The sequence below is a fragment of the Tenrec ecaudatus genome, chromosome 8 (genome assembly GCF_050624435.1).
Source record: "Tenrec ecaudatus isolate mTenEca1 chromosome 8, mTenEca1.hap1, whole genome shotgun sequence".
Lineage (NCBI taxonomy): Eukaryota > Metazoa > Chordata > Mammalia > Afrosoricida > Tenrecidae > Tenrec > Tenrec ecaudatus.
The window spans coordinates 29,350,597-29,367,530 of NC_134537.1; the positions used below are offsets into that span (position 1 = coordinate 29,350,597).

General features: G+C 48.6%; 1 protein-coding gene across 2 annotated transcripts in view; it reads right to left on the reverse strand.

Moving 5' to 3' along the window:
• Window positions 1-16,934, reverse strand: part of MASP1 (MBL associated serine protease 1) — a 79,249-nt gene that overhangs the window by 17,053 nt on the left and 45,262 nt on the right. The window contains exons 9-11 of one of the 2 annotated variants that reach the window (XM_075556190.1): window positions 11,090-11,227; window positions 8,623-8,697; window positions 1,789-4,148 (exon numbers count right to left, since the gene is read on the reverse strand). In XM_075556190.1, the coding sequence (XP_075412305.1) occupies window positions 3,265-4,148; window positions 8,623-8,697; window positions 11,090-11,227 (1,097 nt within the window). In that variant the 3' untranslated portion in view covers window positions 1,789-3,264. Of the gene's footprint in view, window positions 1-1,788; window positions 4,149-8,622; window positions 8,698-11,089; window positions 11,228-16,934 lie in introns of those variants that run through there. The other variant, XM_075556191.1, reaches the window with a different exon arrangement.

The window sequence follows — 16,934 nt, forward strand, 5'->3', positions numbered from 1 at the left end:
ACGAACAAGCAAAGTAAAATATCTTTGAGGTAGATATTTTAAAAATTGTTGCCAACTGTAATCCACAGAGAGCTGCCAGAACTTCAAGCCAGACTCAGAAGAGGACGTGGAATGAGGAATGTCATTGTTGATGTCAGATAGATCCTGGTGAAAAGTCGAGAGGGCCAGAAAGATGCTTACCTGTGCCTTATTGATGATGCACAGGTACTCAACTGTGCGGATTGTAATACATTATGAAAAACCTGGCCAAGGATGGGATTTCCAGAAGACTTCCTTTTATTCACGTAGAACCTGGACAACCCCAGAGGCAGCTGCTCTCATGGAACAAGGGAGAGGTATATGCCAGGGCTGCATGCTTTCACTACTCTTATGGGATCTATATGCTGAAGAAGTAATCACAAGAAGTTGAACTTGGTAAAGAAGAATGTGACCCTGTGGGCTGAAAGTGAGAAGGACTTAAAATACTCTAGGATGCAAGTCTCTAGCCTTTAGTAGGGATTGCAACGCCTATAAAGAAAACAAACTGACAGCTAGACTAATAGACAGCCTCATGAGAAAGGAGGACTGGGTTGCTAAGAATCTCATTTTACCGGGATTCAAAAATGAACATGTACGGAAGCAGCAGTCAGGAAGTACATGACATATTGCACTGGGCAAATTGGTTACCGAAGATCTGTTTAAAGTGTCACCGAGCAAAGCATCCCCTTGAGAACCCAGTCACCTTGCATGCCTGCCACAACTGGTCAATGATTAAGGAAAACCCAAGAAGAACTGACATACTTGAAGTATGATTTGGGGAAAGAGTATTAAATATACCATAGGCTACCAGAGAAAAAACAATACTATCTTGTCTCGAAAGATGTACACCTAGAATGCTCCTTAGGTATGAGGATGGAAAGAACTGAGACTTTCTCTGGTGTCCTTTGGACATGTTATTAGGAGGGACTGGTTCCTGGGAAGTGACTAAGCATCCTTATACAGGGACAGCTAAAAAGACGAGGCGTGTTGAGGAGATGAATGACAGAGGCTGAAGCACACCGATGATTTCAAGGATGGTGCAGGCGCAGGCAGTGGTTCAATCTGTTGAACATAGGCTGACTCGAGTCAGAACGAACGCAACAGTCCAAAACAACAACCCACTCTCGGGCCGACTGCTTCAGAATTTTCCAGAGATGAGACCCTGGAGATTCTGATAGAACCTAGAGTTAACCAATTAGTAGATAGAGGACAGAGTCCAAGCATGCTATCGCCCCATGGACTATTTTACTCTTCCCTACACTTGTTTTCCATCAGCCGCCCCAGTCGTAGGACGACATCCTGCTTTTAGCTCTTTCTCTACCATAACCCCACCCCCACCCCCACCCCTTCATCTCCCAGTACATCCTCTGGAATCTCTCTGCCAAGCGATTCTTTCTTCTTCCACCTTTGTGAAACTGCCCTCAACTTTACATCCCCAAATGCTTCAATGTCTACTCCCATTACGACATGCAGTTCCTTTTGCTAGAATCAAATAGAAATGCACACAACCCACTCTTGCACGCTGGCTTGAGCTCTGTGCAATCGAAGCCTCAAGTAAGTGACAGGCCTGTAGACATGGGAACAGGCAGCCTCGGAGAAGTCAGCATCCCACCAATCACACTCTTGCCCTCATCCCTTCTCGTGGATGTCCCAGCTGCCGAAGGATGCTCTCTGCTTGTCATCACAGTTTTGGCTGAATGAACAGGCAGTTTCTCTTCAAAAGGACCAAACCACAATAACCAGAAAACACAAGGCTGTTGGTTAGTCATAGAGTTTATTTCCACGTTAGTCCCCGGACAGGAGCAGTGGCATAGAGGCACCTTACAGAGCAGCAAAGCAGCGATACAATGGATGCAGAATACAGAATCCTCTACGCCTGCCATTCCTAGGCAGAGGAGTGTGCACTGGTGTGTGCACTAGGAGTGTGCACTGGTGAGCCAACTGGAAAAGCAGACATTTCCCGATTGTTTTCTTGGAAGCCCTCCTCAAGGATTCTCTGGCTGAGCTCTTTCTATGGTGAAGAATCCTAGTTGCAAGGGAAAGGAAGATAATCAGTCCTGTGAGAGCCCGGGAGAAGCTTCCAGGAAAACATGGAATGACGGAGTTAGATAAATGCCTTCCTTTTACAGATGGGGAAACTGAGACCAAGAGTGGTAAAGTCAAAAGTTGTACAACCACTCGGGACAGTGCCAGTGGGGGTGGGGGGTTTCACAACCCAAGACTTTTGCCTCTTTGCCCTTTTTCATTGCCCTTCACGTTTGAATCTCTGCTTCTGTGAACTTGGGTCCCTGGATCCTATGAACATCTGTGCTGGGGTTTCCTGCAGAGCTCAGCTGGGGTCTTGGTGTCTCCCAACGTCCTTAACCACGCACAGTGTGGGCATTCTTCCATGCAGTCTGGCCCTGTCCCCACATCTGCGCTTATGTAGCCTATCGAGAGAACCTATTTCAAGGCAAGATTGACTGATCCTGGTCCGAGGCAGCTGGTGTTGGTTTCCCAGGCTGTCAGCTTGTCGTTGAGAATGGCATATGGTCTTCAATGACATGTTCTGAATTGACAGCAGAAATTGAAAGGGGTTGGGAAACTTTTCACCACTATTCTTCCAAGTCTTCTCAGCTTTCTCTGTCCTTTGAAATGTCTTCAATGAAGAAAGTCTTTGGGAGAGAAACCCACATTCAAAGGCATTCAACTAGAGGGAATGGCCCTCCCTACCACCCCCTTTCTTAACACCTGACCAGTATTCTCTTAGAGGAAGTGCTAGACAATGTGAGTTCACAGACCAGACCTAAGAAAATACGGACACAGAGTTTAGCTTAGCACAAGGACACATTTGATAAAACTCAGGCCCAATTCTCAGTTATAACAATAGTGGGACCAATGGGCTTGCTCAGTGATAAGGAGCGAGTAAGAGCCACTGAGATCAAGTGCGGCCTGGATAGGAGTGATGGAGCTGGCCCCAAGGTCAGCTAGGGATCCCTGTGCTGGCAGGGAGAGGAGGGCCCAGCGAGGAAAGGGACTTGCCCAGGGTCCTACAGCCAGGCCTCTTGTACAGAGCCTTTCTCCTATCCCACACTGTTGCCTCTCAGGGCCCCCGGGGCCATCTGGGGAGGATCCAAGCCCTATGGGGCCAGTTTGCCCCATTCCCTTTATGCTGGCAAGTAACCTGGAGTGCACTGTCAGGAGGGTGGGATGCAGCCTCACTTGGGGCTGGGGCAGGGCAGGCCGGCCCTGTGGACAGAAGGTAGCTCACCGCTCCACCTGGAGCTCCCCAAGACCCTGCTGGGTGCCCATCTGCTCCCACACCCAGTCCACATAGTTGGAGACTTTGGTGTAGACTCCATAGACCTGCTTGCTGCCACATTCTTCCGGACCCCCCCAGGACACCAGCCCTTGGGCCACCCAGTGCTGGGTTAGGTCATCAAGGATGACAAAGGCCCCCCCGCTGTCCCCCAGGCACGTGTCCTTGCCACCCTCGTAGTAACCCGCGCAGAACATGTTCTCTGTGACGCTGTAGTTGCCCGAGCGGGACTCGTAGCTGGTTTTGCATTCGGCGTGTGGCACCACGGGTAACTTGACGTACTGCAGGACATCCGACAGGGTCCGTGTACCACTGCTGATGATCTCATCTACTGTCACATTGGGATTGGAGATGCCCCACCCAGCTACCAGGCCCAGCATGTGGGGTGCTGGGCCCTCCGGCTCAGGCCTTGGCAGGCAGATAGGCATGACGTGAGGCCCCAGGGGCACAGGCTCCTGCAACTGCACCAGGGCAATGTCATGGTTGTAGTTCTGGATGTTGAAGTCCGGGTGGAGCACGACCCGGGCTGCTGAGCTGTTGACAGCCCCCGACTTGTCTCGCACATCATGCAGGCCCAAGTAGACAGTGATGTGCTCCTTGGAGACCGGGGTCACGGTGTTGTCCCTGCGCTGGGAGCGCAGCACGTGGGCTGCTGTTAGGATCCAGGACTCAGACAGCAGGGCCCCACTCCCGAACCACTTGTCATTTGGCACCCGGGAGGTGTCCTCCACCACTATCAGAGCCTGCCATGGGAAGAGTCCGGGCTCCGCGTTCCGGCCGCCGATGATCCGCTTGACCAGGTTTGGCAGGGAACGGGAGGGCTGACCGCATGCTGTAAGGAGAAGGAGGGGTGGGGAGGAGAGACATAGACTGGTCAGGTCAGCCACAGGAAAGCAGGCACTATGGGAAATTCATGACTCGGTCACTATAGATTATGCCACCACGAGTTACTATGCTGTAAATCTCTCTTAGACTAGGCTGGCCCATCTGTAGCTGGCCCATCCATGGCCCTACCATTTCAAGGTTGGGACTTCTCCATCCTGAACCATCTGTTCTGGACCATTTTGGGGACTGGACCATTTTAGTCAGGCCAATCTCCAGTTGTAAGGAGCCCTGATGGCACTGTGGGTTGTCCATTGGGCTGCTAGCTGGAAGGTTGGCCTTTCAAACCCACCAGCCGCCCTGTGGGAGAAAGAGGAGGCTGGCTGCTCCTGGAAAGAGTCACAGTCTCAGAAACCTCTGTGGGGTTGCTGGGCGTCAGAGCAGACTGGATGGCAGTGGGCTGTGGCCCACTGCATCCTTTCTCCCCTTCCTTTCCCAGAAAGGTCCTAGGAAAGGATCCTCAGATCCTGGAAGTGGTCCATGTTGTGGACACTTAGCAAATGTCTAACCATGATAGATGACGGAATTTGAAAGCTGGAAAGAACCTGAAAGCAGGTCAAAGCAAACACTGGACTAGGAGCCAAGACCCCTGACGCCTGGACCAGTCTTTTCTTTCCTATTTCCCGCCTGACTCTGAGCGGTTCACGTTTCCTCTCTGGATCTCACGTTTCTCCAATGATCCGTCAATTCCACAGACCTTGGAGTTGTGCTGTTCTACTCTGTACAGTTTCTCTGAGCGATAACCGTGCTGCTGAGAAAGTTTTTTATGGCAAATAACACGAACCCTTACCCGAACAACCACTCATGGTCCGGGTTCCGCTTTCGTAGGGCATTCAAAACAGATTCACTCCCTTCATGACACAGGACACTCCTGCTTCCTCCTTTGAAAATTAAAATGCTTTTTTCCCTCCATTTCAGAGGGGATGATAGCCCTCTGGTGGTTAAGCCTCTGGAGGGTTACATGGCTAGTAGACTGAGTTATAAACAAAAACAGCAGACAGTGGCCATGACGTTAGGGCTAACTCGTGACAGCCTCCTAAGCATCAGGGTAGAACTGTGCTCTGTGAGCGGTTGGATGACTGCTTTTGTCTAAGTAGATAACGGAGAATCCTCCCTTGGGTGGATTTGAACCACTCAACTTTAACTACAGCCTAGAATGCTGTTTACAACACCCAGGGACTCTGATAGGTTATGTTGCAGGAACTCCACTAGATTCTAAGACTAATGTCTTTTCTAGTCTTATATCCTATGCTCTCAGGACATGGTCATGGTCATGGACCCTTAAATCTTTTCTGGCCCAAAAGGATTTGTGAATTGGTAACTCTTGGTCAGTGTGGGGTTAAGGCCCACAGTGTATTGGAGGCTGGAGAAAGGTGGCATAATCTAAGAGCAATGATGCATGGGCCCTGCTGTGGGCCACCCATCATTGCACCCAGGAGCCTTGCTGTACCTTCAGGGGAAGGAGAAAACTTCATTCCATCGAGTTGCACCCAGAGCATGCACATGCACCACCAGCCTTCTGCAGCCAAATGCCTCTGCCCAGGAGTGGAGGGTCTTCCGCACCAGCACCCATTGGCTAAGAACAAGCTCTCAGGAACCCTGCCCAGGCAGGATGCTTGAGTCTGGGAAATAAGCCTGGTCTGAATGTGGGCCTCTTCCTGGTTGCAATGGGCTAGACTCGTTGGCCCTCAGTGTTCTCAACAATTCTCTGAAGACCAAAGAGCATTTGCATTTTATTGGCAACTTGGATTTTCAGTCACTGAATACCTTTCAGAGGTTCTTTCTGATGCCAGACGCTTCTTATGTGATTCTGCGGCTCCCTGTCATTTACCTCTGGCCACATGTGACCTGGGGCTCGCTAAATCTCTGTGGCCTGCCCTCTCAGAGTGGAGAGCTGGCCTGACTTCCCAATTACAAGCAGCGGTCTACACGGCAACATCTCCAGCAAGACTGTGGCCGGTTCTCATAACAACACATTTACTGCCAACAGGCTCCCACGGTGAGGAGCACACCTGTGGCCCCCATCCGCCGTGTGATGAAGCCAGCGCTGAACGGTGCCTTCCTGTAAGCACAGCCCAGAGAACACACCCAGGTCACACCCTGTCGGAGCGAGGGGGAACCTGGGAGAGCAGACTCTTTCCAGATAGAGAAACAGGTTCGTAGAAGGCAAGTGATTTACACAAGATTGTTCCTGGCAGAGTCAGAAATGGAACTCATTTCTGGAGGCTCTATCCTTAACTTCCCTCACTAACATTCTTGATGGACTTGTATCATTTTATGGGGCTGAATCGTGCAACAAACCTTTAGGAGCGCTCATTTAAATGACAAAATCCTTGGCCACTGCCAATCCTACCCAGAGTGTCCTGGGATAAAGGAATCTTCCAGCAATGTTATAACTTTGTTTATGTTGAAGTCAGGCTTGGGCTCTAGAATATACGGGGATGCCAAGGGGCGACCCTTAGAATAACAATATGATCGCCAAGATGATGAGCTCCTGAGTATAGTGTCAAGCATGTGCAAAGTCAAAGAATGCCTCTCCCGGCATTTGAAACAAGCTGCTCCGCACGACTCATGCTGATATAAAAGGTCTGTGTTCACTTTCCTGCCTGCTCCCAACTTCCTGGAGTGTCCTTGGGAAAATCACTATTCCTCCCCAATCTTTAGTTTTCACATCTGTAAAATAAGGGAACAAATAATATTTGCTTAAAAGGTTCCTTGGAAGGGTGGGCATTAGGATGCTAGATGAACAGTCTTCCCATCACGGCTTGCACCCGGTTGTAATCTCAGTATTCAGGAAGAGAGGATTTAGAAATCCCTGGCTGGCCTTCACCATGCATAATACATTTCATGACTTATTGTATCCAAAGTGCTTCATACAAACAGACAGGATGATGATGGTCGCTGAGGCATAAGATACCATGGGCCACCTTAGGCTGCTCGCTCATTTGCGAGGTGTGGAATCTGGGTCCCGGAGTGGTGAGACTTCTTATCCAAGATGACAGTAAGGACCCGGCAACCGCGGGAAAACGCCCCAGACTGCTGCCTCCCCTGCTGGAAGTCACACTATTTCTGACCTTAATAAAATCCCCATGTAGGGTTTCAGCAAAATGGGAATGTGAATAATCTGCTAGAGAAACAGGAGGCCATCAGCTGATCTGCTCGCAGGTAGATTGGCGGGCCTTCCTTCCGCAGGACCCGTGGAGGCGCTCGAACCTACAAATGTTTGCTTTGTTGTGGAACTTTGTAACTCTGTGCACTATCCACGGCCTCCTTACCTCCCTGCCTCCCTCCTTCGTGGAATCCCATAGCACCTTGGGGGATCAAGAACTTGCTCCCAAATGATAAGATTCCCCCCAACCCCAGTCTTAATGATTTATGTTCTATAACTCCATAGTCTTCCATTTCCACGTCTAATACCAACAATCGAAGTCTTCTGAGTGGCTCATCAAAGGTTGCTAATACATTAGAATAACACATTATCTTAGTCTAGTCAGCGCTCTTGCTTTAGTGAAGCAGACACGCCGCCACTCATCACTCAATACGTAAGCATTGTGCAAAGTGCCTGCTGCCCGTGCACACGCGCCGACAGAATCAGGAAGCACACTTAGTTATTTGTGCTCCTCAATGTTGCCTTCAACAAACCTACCTTTCAATCAATACGATGCTTTTTTTTTAAACCTGTCAATTATTGTGCTGTGAATATTAGATATTGATCGTGGGGGGTCATTGTCTGACGTGACAATGGTCATTTGGAAGGTGTAAGTTTTCATGGGTAGCTGTGGATATACGTATGCATTGTAATTGCATTACAAATTCCCCAGGCTCTGAGATACCAAAGCAGACATGCGCAAAAGCTCCCCAGAGCCCATTTACACAGTGACACTTTCTGTTACCACACAGTTCTCTTTCCGTCTTAAAGTGGGACCAGTAAGTGAGCCACAGAGAGGAATCTACTTCAAAGGACATGAACACATTGCTTTTTGAAATGTTATTCTGTCTTATTATGCTGTTTGATTAAAGCTTATTGTGCTGCATGCGGCCAATCTCCCAGGTAGTTTGGAGAGCACCTGAGCACAGAATGGCTATTTCCTTCATTTTCCTGGCACACAAGCAGTGCACACGCAAACTGTGGTGGGTGAAAAACCTAGGCGGGGGAGTGCGAAGCGGGGAGGAGGCAGAACTGGAAATAAAGGGGTTAGGAGGCTCCTCGGCTTGTTAAAACAGACTGAAAATCGAGGCTGGTTGGTTTGAGAAGGTGAGAGATGGCTTCTGTGACCAGTAACATCACCTGAAAACATCTCCCTAAAGACAACCAAAGCAGCCTGCCTTCCCTGTACTCCCTCCACCCTGTGAACAGGCAGAGATTCTGGGCCCCTAGGGTCTTGGATGGGAGACTTTGAAACATAGGATTTGGAGAGAGGTACCTGGTAGGCATGTGGGCAGCTTTCTCCCCAGTATTTTGTTCATCCAGATGCCTTGAGCAGAACAGGTATATATGCCTAGGAGAGTGGGTGTAGAAAGAGAAAGAAAATCGTTGATTTTTAGCACATGGGAAAAGCAAGCTGAGTGAAAATTCCTCTGTTGTGGATCATCGCAACATTCCAAGTAGTCTCTCTGAGCCCGTTCTCTGCCCAGAGCAGCCGGCAAGGCCTTTCTAAGATGGGAATCTGACCCCAATCCTCACTTATAAAACCTCCGATGCCTCCTCATGGATCCTCAGATAGAAAGGAAACTCGTTAGCATGACGCCCACAGTTCCCCAAACAACACTGTCCACCCGAGGACTGCTCCCGTGACCACTCGCACTGCCCAGCCCCTGGCAAGCGCCTTGTTGTGACTAGTCCCCCAGGTCTCTGTGTCGCACATGCCCCCCAACCCTTCCCCAATGAACACACGCTTCAGAAAAACTAGCACCATGCGCTCTACCTCTGTCCACATTTTTGGAGAAGTGAGGCATTGGAAATTAGAATTTCCAATTAGAAATTAGAATTTTCTTAGAATTAATGTGGTGGAAAGGAGTTCTGGTGATGCAGTGGTTAACATCGGGTTGTTCACCACAAACAAGGTCAGCAGTTCGAAAGCCCCAGCGGCTTAGTGGGAGAAAGATGAGGCTTTCTACTCTCAAAGCATTTCAGTCTTGAGCATTGTAAAGTCGATCAGGGTAGATGTAGTTAGGTTAAAAGCTAATATTTTACCATTGGACCTCCCTTTTGACTCATTTTAAAGTTGTTTTAATTACAATAAAAAGTGAAGGGGAAATTCACATGGATGAAGCCTCTGGTGACCAGAGACTGGGATGTGAATGAACTGGCTTTCACCAAGAATGCATTGGAAAGTAGATTGGAAAGGGCAACCGCAGTGAGGTGAACACCTTAGCATATGGTCTTCCTTTTGATCCATTTAAAATTGTTCTAGTTTTAAATATTTCCTGTTTTTTTTCTATTGAGTTTTTTATCTGTTTTTCTTTGTTTCTGTTACTAATTTTTGTTTTTTGAAAAGTTTTTCTGGATATGAAATCCAGGGTCCGCAAATCTATAGAGTCAGTAACTGGATTACTGATTCCTTGGGGGTATGGCAGGGGAGAAGAGGGGAAATAGGGAGTCAATAACTATGAGTACAAGAACAAAGAAAATGGTCTAAAATTGTGGTGGTTATTGTACACCTCTTCTTGATGTTATTGAACTATTGAATTGTATGCTATGTGAATTGAATGCCAATACAACTGTTAAACAAAGAAAAGGAATTAGTCTCAGAACCCCACCGGGGGGTTCTACGCTGGTCTGAAGGGTCACCAAGAGTCGGAATTGGTCCCACGACAGGCAGTGAGTGTGTAGCAATGCGGCAGAAGCAGACCTGCTGGGTCTTCTCATCTCCCTGAAGTCCTGCAGCCATACTCTTCTCTGACATGAGCGAGTGAATGATGAGTGAGTGTTGGGTGCTGTGTGGCCTAACTCTGGGGGGTTGAGGGTGGGCTTAAGGCAGGGAGAGGTGGGGCAAGTGTTCTTCCAAACCCTTCCAGACTTCCACTGTTGAGACCAGTAGACTGCCTATTAGTGGTCCTTTGCCCTGCAGCCCTTGTGCTGCTGTCCAGTTCTTAGGACGGTCAAGGGTCTTCTGCAAGGTTGGGTGAACGAGGCCTGGACAAGGGTAGCCACAGCTTTGCTGGAGAATAGCTCAGGGGATGCGCCCGCTAACCTGAGCTGTGGCTCTGCCCCTCATGGCATTCTACCCCAGCGGCCCCTGTGCATATCGGGGGACGGGTCTGGGAGGGAAGGCGGTCACCAGGCCTGCTGCATGAGTCTGGTCTGATCAGATGCAGCTTGGACCAGAGGCCCAAGCAGAGGCTGATGAGGCAGCAGTGCTGGGCTTTTCCCCTGGGTCCCCAGATCAGCTTCAGACAACATGTCATTGTCTTGGGAGATCTCCGGCGTCCTTCAGAGTTCTTACATATTCCCTTGGTGGTGTCCGTATACAGCCCCTTTATATCTCCAACAAGGTCTAGGCCAGCGGTTCTCAACCTGTGGGTCGAGACCCCTATGGGGGTCAAATGATCTTTTCACAGGTGTCACCCGATTCATAGTAGTAGCAAAATGACAGTTATGCAGTAGCAACAAAATGAATGTTATGGTAGGGGGTCACTACAACATGAGGAACTGTATGAAAGGGTTGTGGCATTCGGAAGGTTGAGAACTACTGGTTTGCACTCATTGGTAGACTCTATACAAGATTAAATTTTAAAAAGTAAAAGAAAACCCCCCAAAGCTGGGGTGTGGGTTCAGTTTCTGCATCTTGAAATGGACACAATCACATGCCCTCATGGGTGCTGGGACCAATTAACCCTTTCATGGGGGTCTCAGCCTTCAGCTGAATTCTGGGGGCGCGAGGAGCTCACCTGTGATGTTGCGGAGCATCTTGTAGTAGGGTTGCTGGCAGGAATAGCGAATCTCAGACTTGTACGTGGTGAGGTTGCTCCTGCTGCGGAAGGTGACCAGCCCGTGCTCCAGCTCTGCCGGGGCTCTGCAGTCGGCCACTGAAAGGAAAGAGGGGTGAGGCCTCCGATACACCCTGCACTTTCCCCCTAAGGAAATCTGGTGCGTCTGGCTCCTAGGGATGGGTGGGTTTTAAGCTTTCAGAACTCCAGATGGAAAGAAAAAAAAAAGAACTCCAGATGTGCAGTGTACAACCTGTACAGCAGCCAATGGTCCTGCTTTTGGGGACTCTCAGGTCCACTGTGGTGCCACTTGTGTGGTCCAACTCACCTGGCCTGATGTCACCTCTAGAGGAGGGGCAGGTCTGCTGGAATTTCAGCTGACCTCAATCTCTTCCCCCTGGGCCCCTTTCCTCAAGGTCCAGTATTACTGGGCCATCCTCTCAGCCTCTCTGCCCCTCCTGGGAGCCCAGGGCTCAGGGAGAAAACTCTGACCGACCAGAACCCCAGACTCTTCCGTTCTCTGCTCAAACACATGCGGAGCAAGGCTGGTTACTGCACTTACATTGGCTTGGCAACAGAAAACACAAAACACCAACAGAAAAACCAGATCTGGCAGGATTCCGTACCCCTGCCCATTGCACTCTCTGATGGCTGCTTCCTGGGCCTCGGAAGGGTGAGGAAGGGCTGGAGTGGATCAGTGTCTACTCTCTGCCTGCTCAGTTTCTCCATTTATTGCTAGCTGGGCATCTGGGCTGACTGGAGCTCACTGCAGAACACGGCCAAAGATGCCTACTCCACAGAAGTGGTCTTAAGGGTGCTCACTGGTCCTTAATGAATCCAGTGTGAACCAGAGACTTAGCACACAATTTGTTAATCCCTCCTTAGGTGCCTCCTTTGGGGATGACAGTCTCTCTCTCTCTCTCTCTCTCTCTCTCTCGCTCTTTTCATTTGATTTCATTATTATTTGTAAAAGCTTCATTTGTATTTATTCAGCTCTCTGACCCTGGGCATGTGCCTTCCATACTTCTACCACAAGGCTCTGCTCCTCAATAAGGAAAGCTCCCGTCCTGTCTTGGACATGCTCGGCACACCTGGCACCACCGCAGGCCCTGCTGACATGCTTTTTTTGGTTTGGACAACCTCCTGAGAACTTTAGGTCTCATGGCACAGACTTCTTGAAGTTGGCCTGGGCACATGCCCCAAGCAGTTTTGGTGCTTGATCAACCTTCCTTGTATAAAAGTAAGCAATTCTATTACCAGGGGTTCAGGACCACCTAGTTTTGTTAGAGGCTGTATCATAGGACAGCGTACGTGGCTCGGTCAGACACTGAATGCCATTTTGAATGCCTCTACCCAGCATCCCTGGAAGATCAGGATGGTATTCCTTTTTAAGGAAATAGATCTGGAAACAGGTTATTCCAGAGCCCAAGAATTATAGAGAACTCCCAGAATTTCACAGTTGTGAAAGAAATGAAGGCAGACAACATAGGATCTTCTCTTTAAAAATAGAGGGGAGCCCCGAGAGGGCACTATCGGGCCTAAGACCACACAGCAGGTCACTCTCAGATGGAGAACTAGAAGGTGGGTTTCCTAACCTATCTCAGTGTTTTTTAGTCTACTGCCTGTTCTGAAAGATTGGTTTTCCAGTCCTGGAATTTCTCTGTGATTCTTTGACTCTGACCTAGGATTTTAAATGGCTACTAACTGAAAGGTCAATGGTTTGAACCCCCAACTGCTTCACCGCAGTCAGGTGTGGGCAGTCTGCTCCCATCAAGTTGTACTGCCTTGGAAACCCCAGAGGCAGTTCTCCGCTGGCTTCTATGAACCAGAATCAACGGCACGGCTATGGGCTTAGCTGGTTAATGTTAGGTATGAGCTGCTGGCCTGCTGTGTTTAGAGGATGGCGTCCTACGGTCCTGGTAGAATTCCCAGAGTCCCTCCTCCTCCAGATTGAAAACCTCTCATCCTGGGAAACAGTAGGACCACGTCCCTCTGAAATGCTCTCCAGATATTGTGATTTATGACTCCAATTTTTGTGCTGGAAGAGAACTGAAAACATAGCTGTTCCCCAGCCCCTTCCAAGGAGAGGGGAGGGATAGAGGATGGCAGGAGTGAGCATAGGTACGTCTGTCCACAAAGAACACACAAGCTAGAAAAGTGGCTAATGGTGTGCTCTGGTCTCCATTTCCCCTGGGCAAGACATTCTCATTTATTGTTATCCCTTAGAAGTAAAAATACACATATACTCTCTACGGTGAGTGTATGCGGGTCAACATTAAAGTAACACGAAGTGATAATATTTATTATTTACAACTACAAACAGTTTTAGATTCATTCTCTTGCTGGTGCTCAAAGCAGGGTTTTTTTTCCTCCTTTTTGAGGAAGTGCTATTGATTAGCAGCTAACTATGGTTATTACTCTTAGCAAGACTGCCTCTAGTTTTCCTTAACTTTGGCCCAGCAGTTCATTCATCTAAAATATGCTCAGATGTTACTACTTAATTCCTAGTGGAGAAATTCCAGGGTTGGTTTTAGACACGGCCAGGTGGTCAGATCAATGTCTCCGGCATTAGCCAGGGGTTGTTTTCTGGGTCAAGTGTCTGTTTTCCCATCACTCTAAAGAAGGAACTTTGCCCACCGAGGAGCTGACCCTACCACCATCCACAAACCAAATCAGACTAAACCATTTGACATCAAATGGTTGCCAAATCATGGTAACCTCATGCAGTTCCGAGCAGAACTGTGATCCACAGGGCTTCCTTCCAATGGCTGTTGCCTTTGGGAAGTCGATTGGTAGACCTTTCTTCCAAAGTACTTCCAGGTGAATTTGAGCAGCCCACTATTTGCTTATAGAGAAGATAAACTCTTTGATTATAGAGAAATTAAAATATTACATTGAATGAGGAAATGATGGCTTTCTTCCCTACAAAGAGGCATGGCTCCCTGAGACTGGGAGGCAATTTCCCTTAATAAAGGCCTACTCAAAGATCCTATATCCAACTCCTGCCTCCTCCGTTTTGCTTCATAGTTTTAGGACGGGCTCTATCCTCTTGACTGCTCCTTGTCATTACCTGGGATAAAAATGACTGTCTTTTTCTCATCACCGTGATCCCCTGTTCTCATAGTCTGACATAGGATGGTCCACCCCCCACTCTTTCCCCACTTTGGTTCTTGCTGCCTTGTCTTTCAGACCCACCTTCCTTGACCTGAGCAGGGTTTTGCCACAATCTGGCAGGTTTCCTAGAGCCAGGGGCACAATCAGGTCCCAGGGAGTTGGTGCCAGCCCCCTTCCCAGTCTCATTGCCACACTCCCCTTGGTACACCTGGATGCAGCACCACCAGACACCCCCCCCCCCTTTCTCATTCTTGCCTGTGGCTTCCCCCTTCCAAGTCTCGGCTTGTCTAATCGCTGCTGCCTGGGATGACTGCATGGCCATGTCTCAGGCATGCTGGGGGCCGGTGTCAAACATTACTTCTCAAACATCTATCTTAATTCTTCTCACTGGAGAGCACAGCTTCCTTGTTCACCTTTCCTCGTCCTTCAGTCTCTCTTTTCTGAGGACGTGTCTCTCAGGACTGCTGGTACAAGGGGAACTTTAAAAAGCTTGGATAAAAATGGAATGAAAAGATAGTGGAGTCGCCCCCCCACCCCCTGCTCCATGAACTGTTTCAAGCCCCCTCACATAATTCTGTAGCTCCATATCAAATCTTCTGTTCTAAATTTGGAGCCCCCCTACTCCACCTGGTTTTCTCCACTTTGTGGCCTTAAATATATTTATTTGATAGATCTTCAGTAGCTATGGTCTAAGATGGCAAGATTTTATTGCCTTTTTTTTTTTTTGCAGGATTCTGTTTACAGGTGGACATTGAATTACCCCATGGGGTGAGGCAGTCACAGTGTAGTGCAAGGCTCCTCTGGTATGTCTCCAGGTTTTGTTCGGGCCGAAGCACATTCCTGACACGATGGCCACTGTGCCACTGCCCTTTCCACACTGCTAGTTTTGACCCTGCGATGTCCATTGGCAGCATGGCCGAGGATGCTTGCTGTCAAGTGGGATGCCTTCACCTTTAATGTCTTTGTTTTTATTTCCGAATGTTTAGAAACAACAGATTTGTAACTTGGAGGAAAGACTCATGGGTGAATTTCAATCCCTGTGTTAGATGTGGGTGGAAGGGACCCTTTGGAGCATGAAAAGATGTCTGGGTCCTGCCCGTGTCCCCTTGCTAACTGCAAATTCTCTGAGTTATTAATTTTATCTACTCATGGGTATTAGAAAAGAAGGACACATAGAAACCTTAAAAGTCAAAGTTACAGGCATTCTGGCCTATGGAAGCTTGCAGTGGACAGTGGTTTGAACACCAGGCTCCACTTTGTTCTGGTCAGCCTAAGGCCACGTGATTGTGTATTAAAATCACAAGTCTCTGGGAACGTAAGTCATTGTCTTTTGAGAAGAAGACAATTAACTCAGAAGTGCTTTGAAAAACTCTTTCCTGGACATTTCCATCTTTTCCAGAGTAACATCTGTGAGAGGGGTAGACCCCCGAGTGGAGGATTTGTTCCCACACAGGCAGCTGCTTCATTTGCGTGACACCGTGTTGTCCTGTGAGCATCCATTCTAATCCACAGGGCATGGGGCTTGAGTTGTTCACAGAGTGGGTTTGTGCGAGGGCACTCGGGGCCCCGGAGGTTCTGTGAGTGGTCCCCTGCTGGATGTCTGCACTGTGTGGGGTCCAGTCAGTCATTCACTCTGTCACTTGCTCTGACTCCAGTTCTCTCTCCAAATCAGTTTCGCTTCCTGCCACCGTGGCGAAGATCAAAGAGGGATCAGGTGGTATAAAGAAAGAAAGCAGGGAGAGATAGAGAGAGAGAGAGACAGAGAGAGACAGAGAGAGAGAGAGAGAGAGAGAAGAGAATGAGAAAAATTAGCAAGCAAAGCAGAAATAGTTCATGCAGGAAATACAGAAATTGTTCCACCAGAATGGATTGAGAATGCGTCAGTTGGAAGTTACAGTCAGTTGGAAGGACAGTGTGGGATGGTGGGATTTGTGCCATGCTGAGAATTTGTGCAGCTGCACATCCTAGCACATGAGAATGATAAATTACTGCCTGTGGAGGGAAATGTTTGCATTCATCTGGTCTATACCGTCATTTGACATCAGATGGCACTGACAGTGAGACAGGACTGGTTTGCCATCGGCACAATAAGGCAGAGGCAGAGCCAGGGCAATAACTCAAATTTCCACCTCTCCCTCCATTGGCTTTTCCATTCCCTTGTACTGGAACATCTTGTCTGTTCTCAACTCCCTTCTCTGTAGTCTCAGAGATCTCTCAACACCCCAGTCCTTTACTGAGCTTTGACTGTGACCCATGTGCTCCATAGGTAAACCGTTTTGTAGTTAGCTCTCAATCAAATCGGAAAGGTAGAAAACAGCCTAAAAGGGGCTGAGCAAATTACTCAGGGACACTCAACTAGCAAAGTCTGGATTTGAACCTAGAACTACCTGCCTCCAGGGTCACAGTCTGTCCACTGACTCCATAACCTCATTCATTTTCTTCTTCCTTTCATTGTCCTGCACAGTGCTTTGCTTAGACTCAGTCACAGCACCACCGTATCGCGCAGAATGTGGATGGTCTGCTGACACTGGAGTTCCTTGATGTCTACGACCTGCAGTCCCAATCTGCATTCCCATAGAACTCTAAACAAGCATCCCATAGATGCAAACAAAGCCCTCCTTTCCCTACATTGGGCTCACAGGCCAGCCTCATCATCACATTAAAATCAAGAGCATTCTGCTTAAAGTTCTGC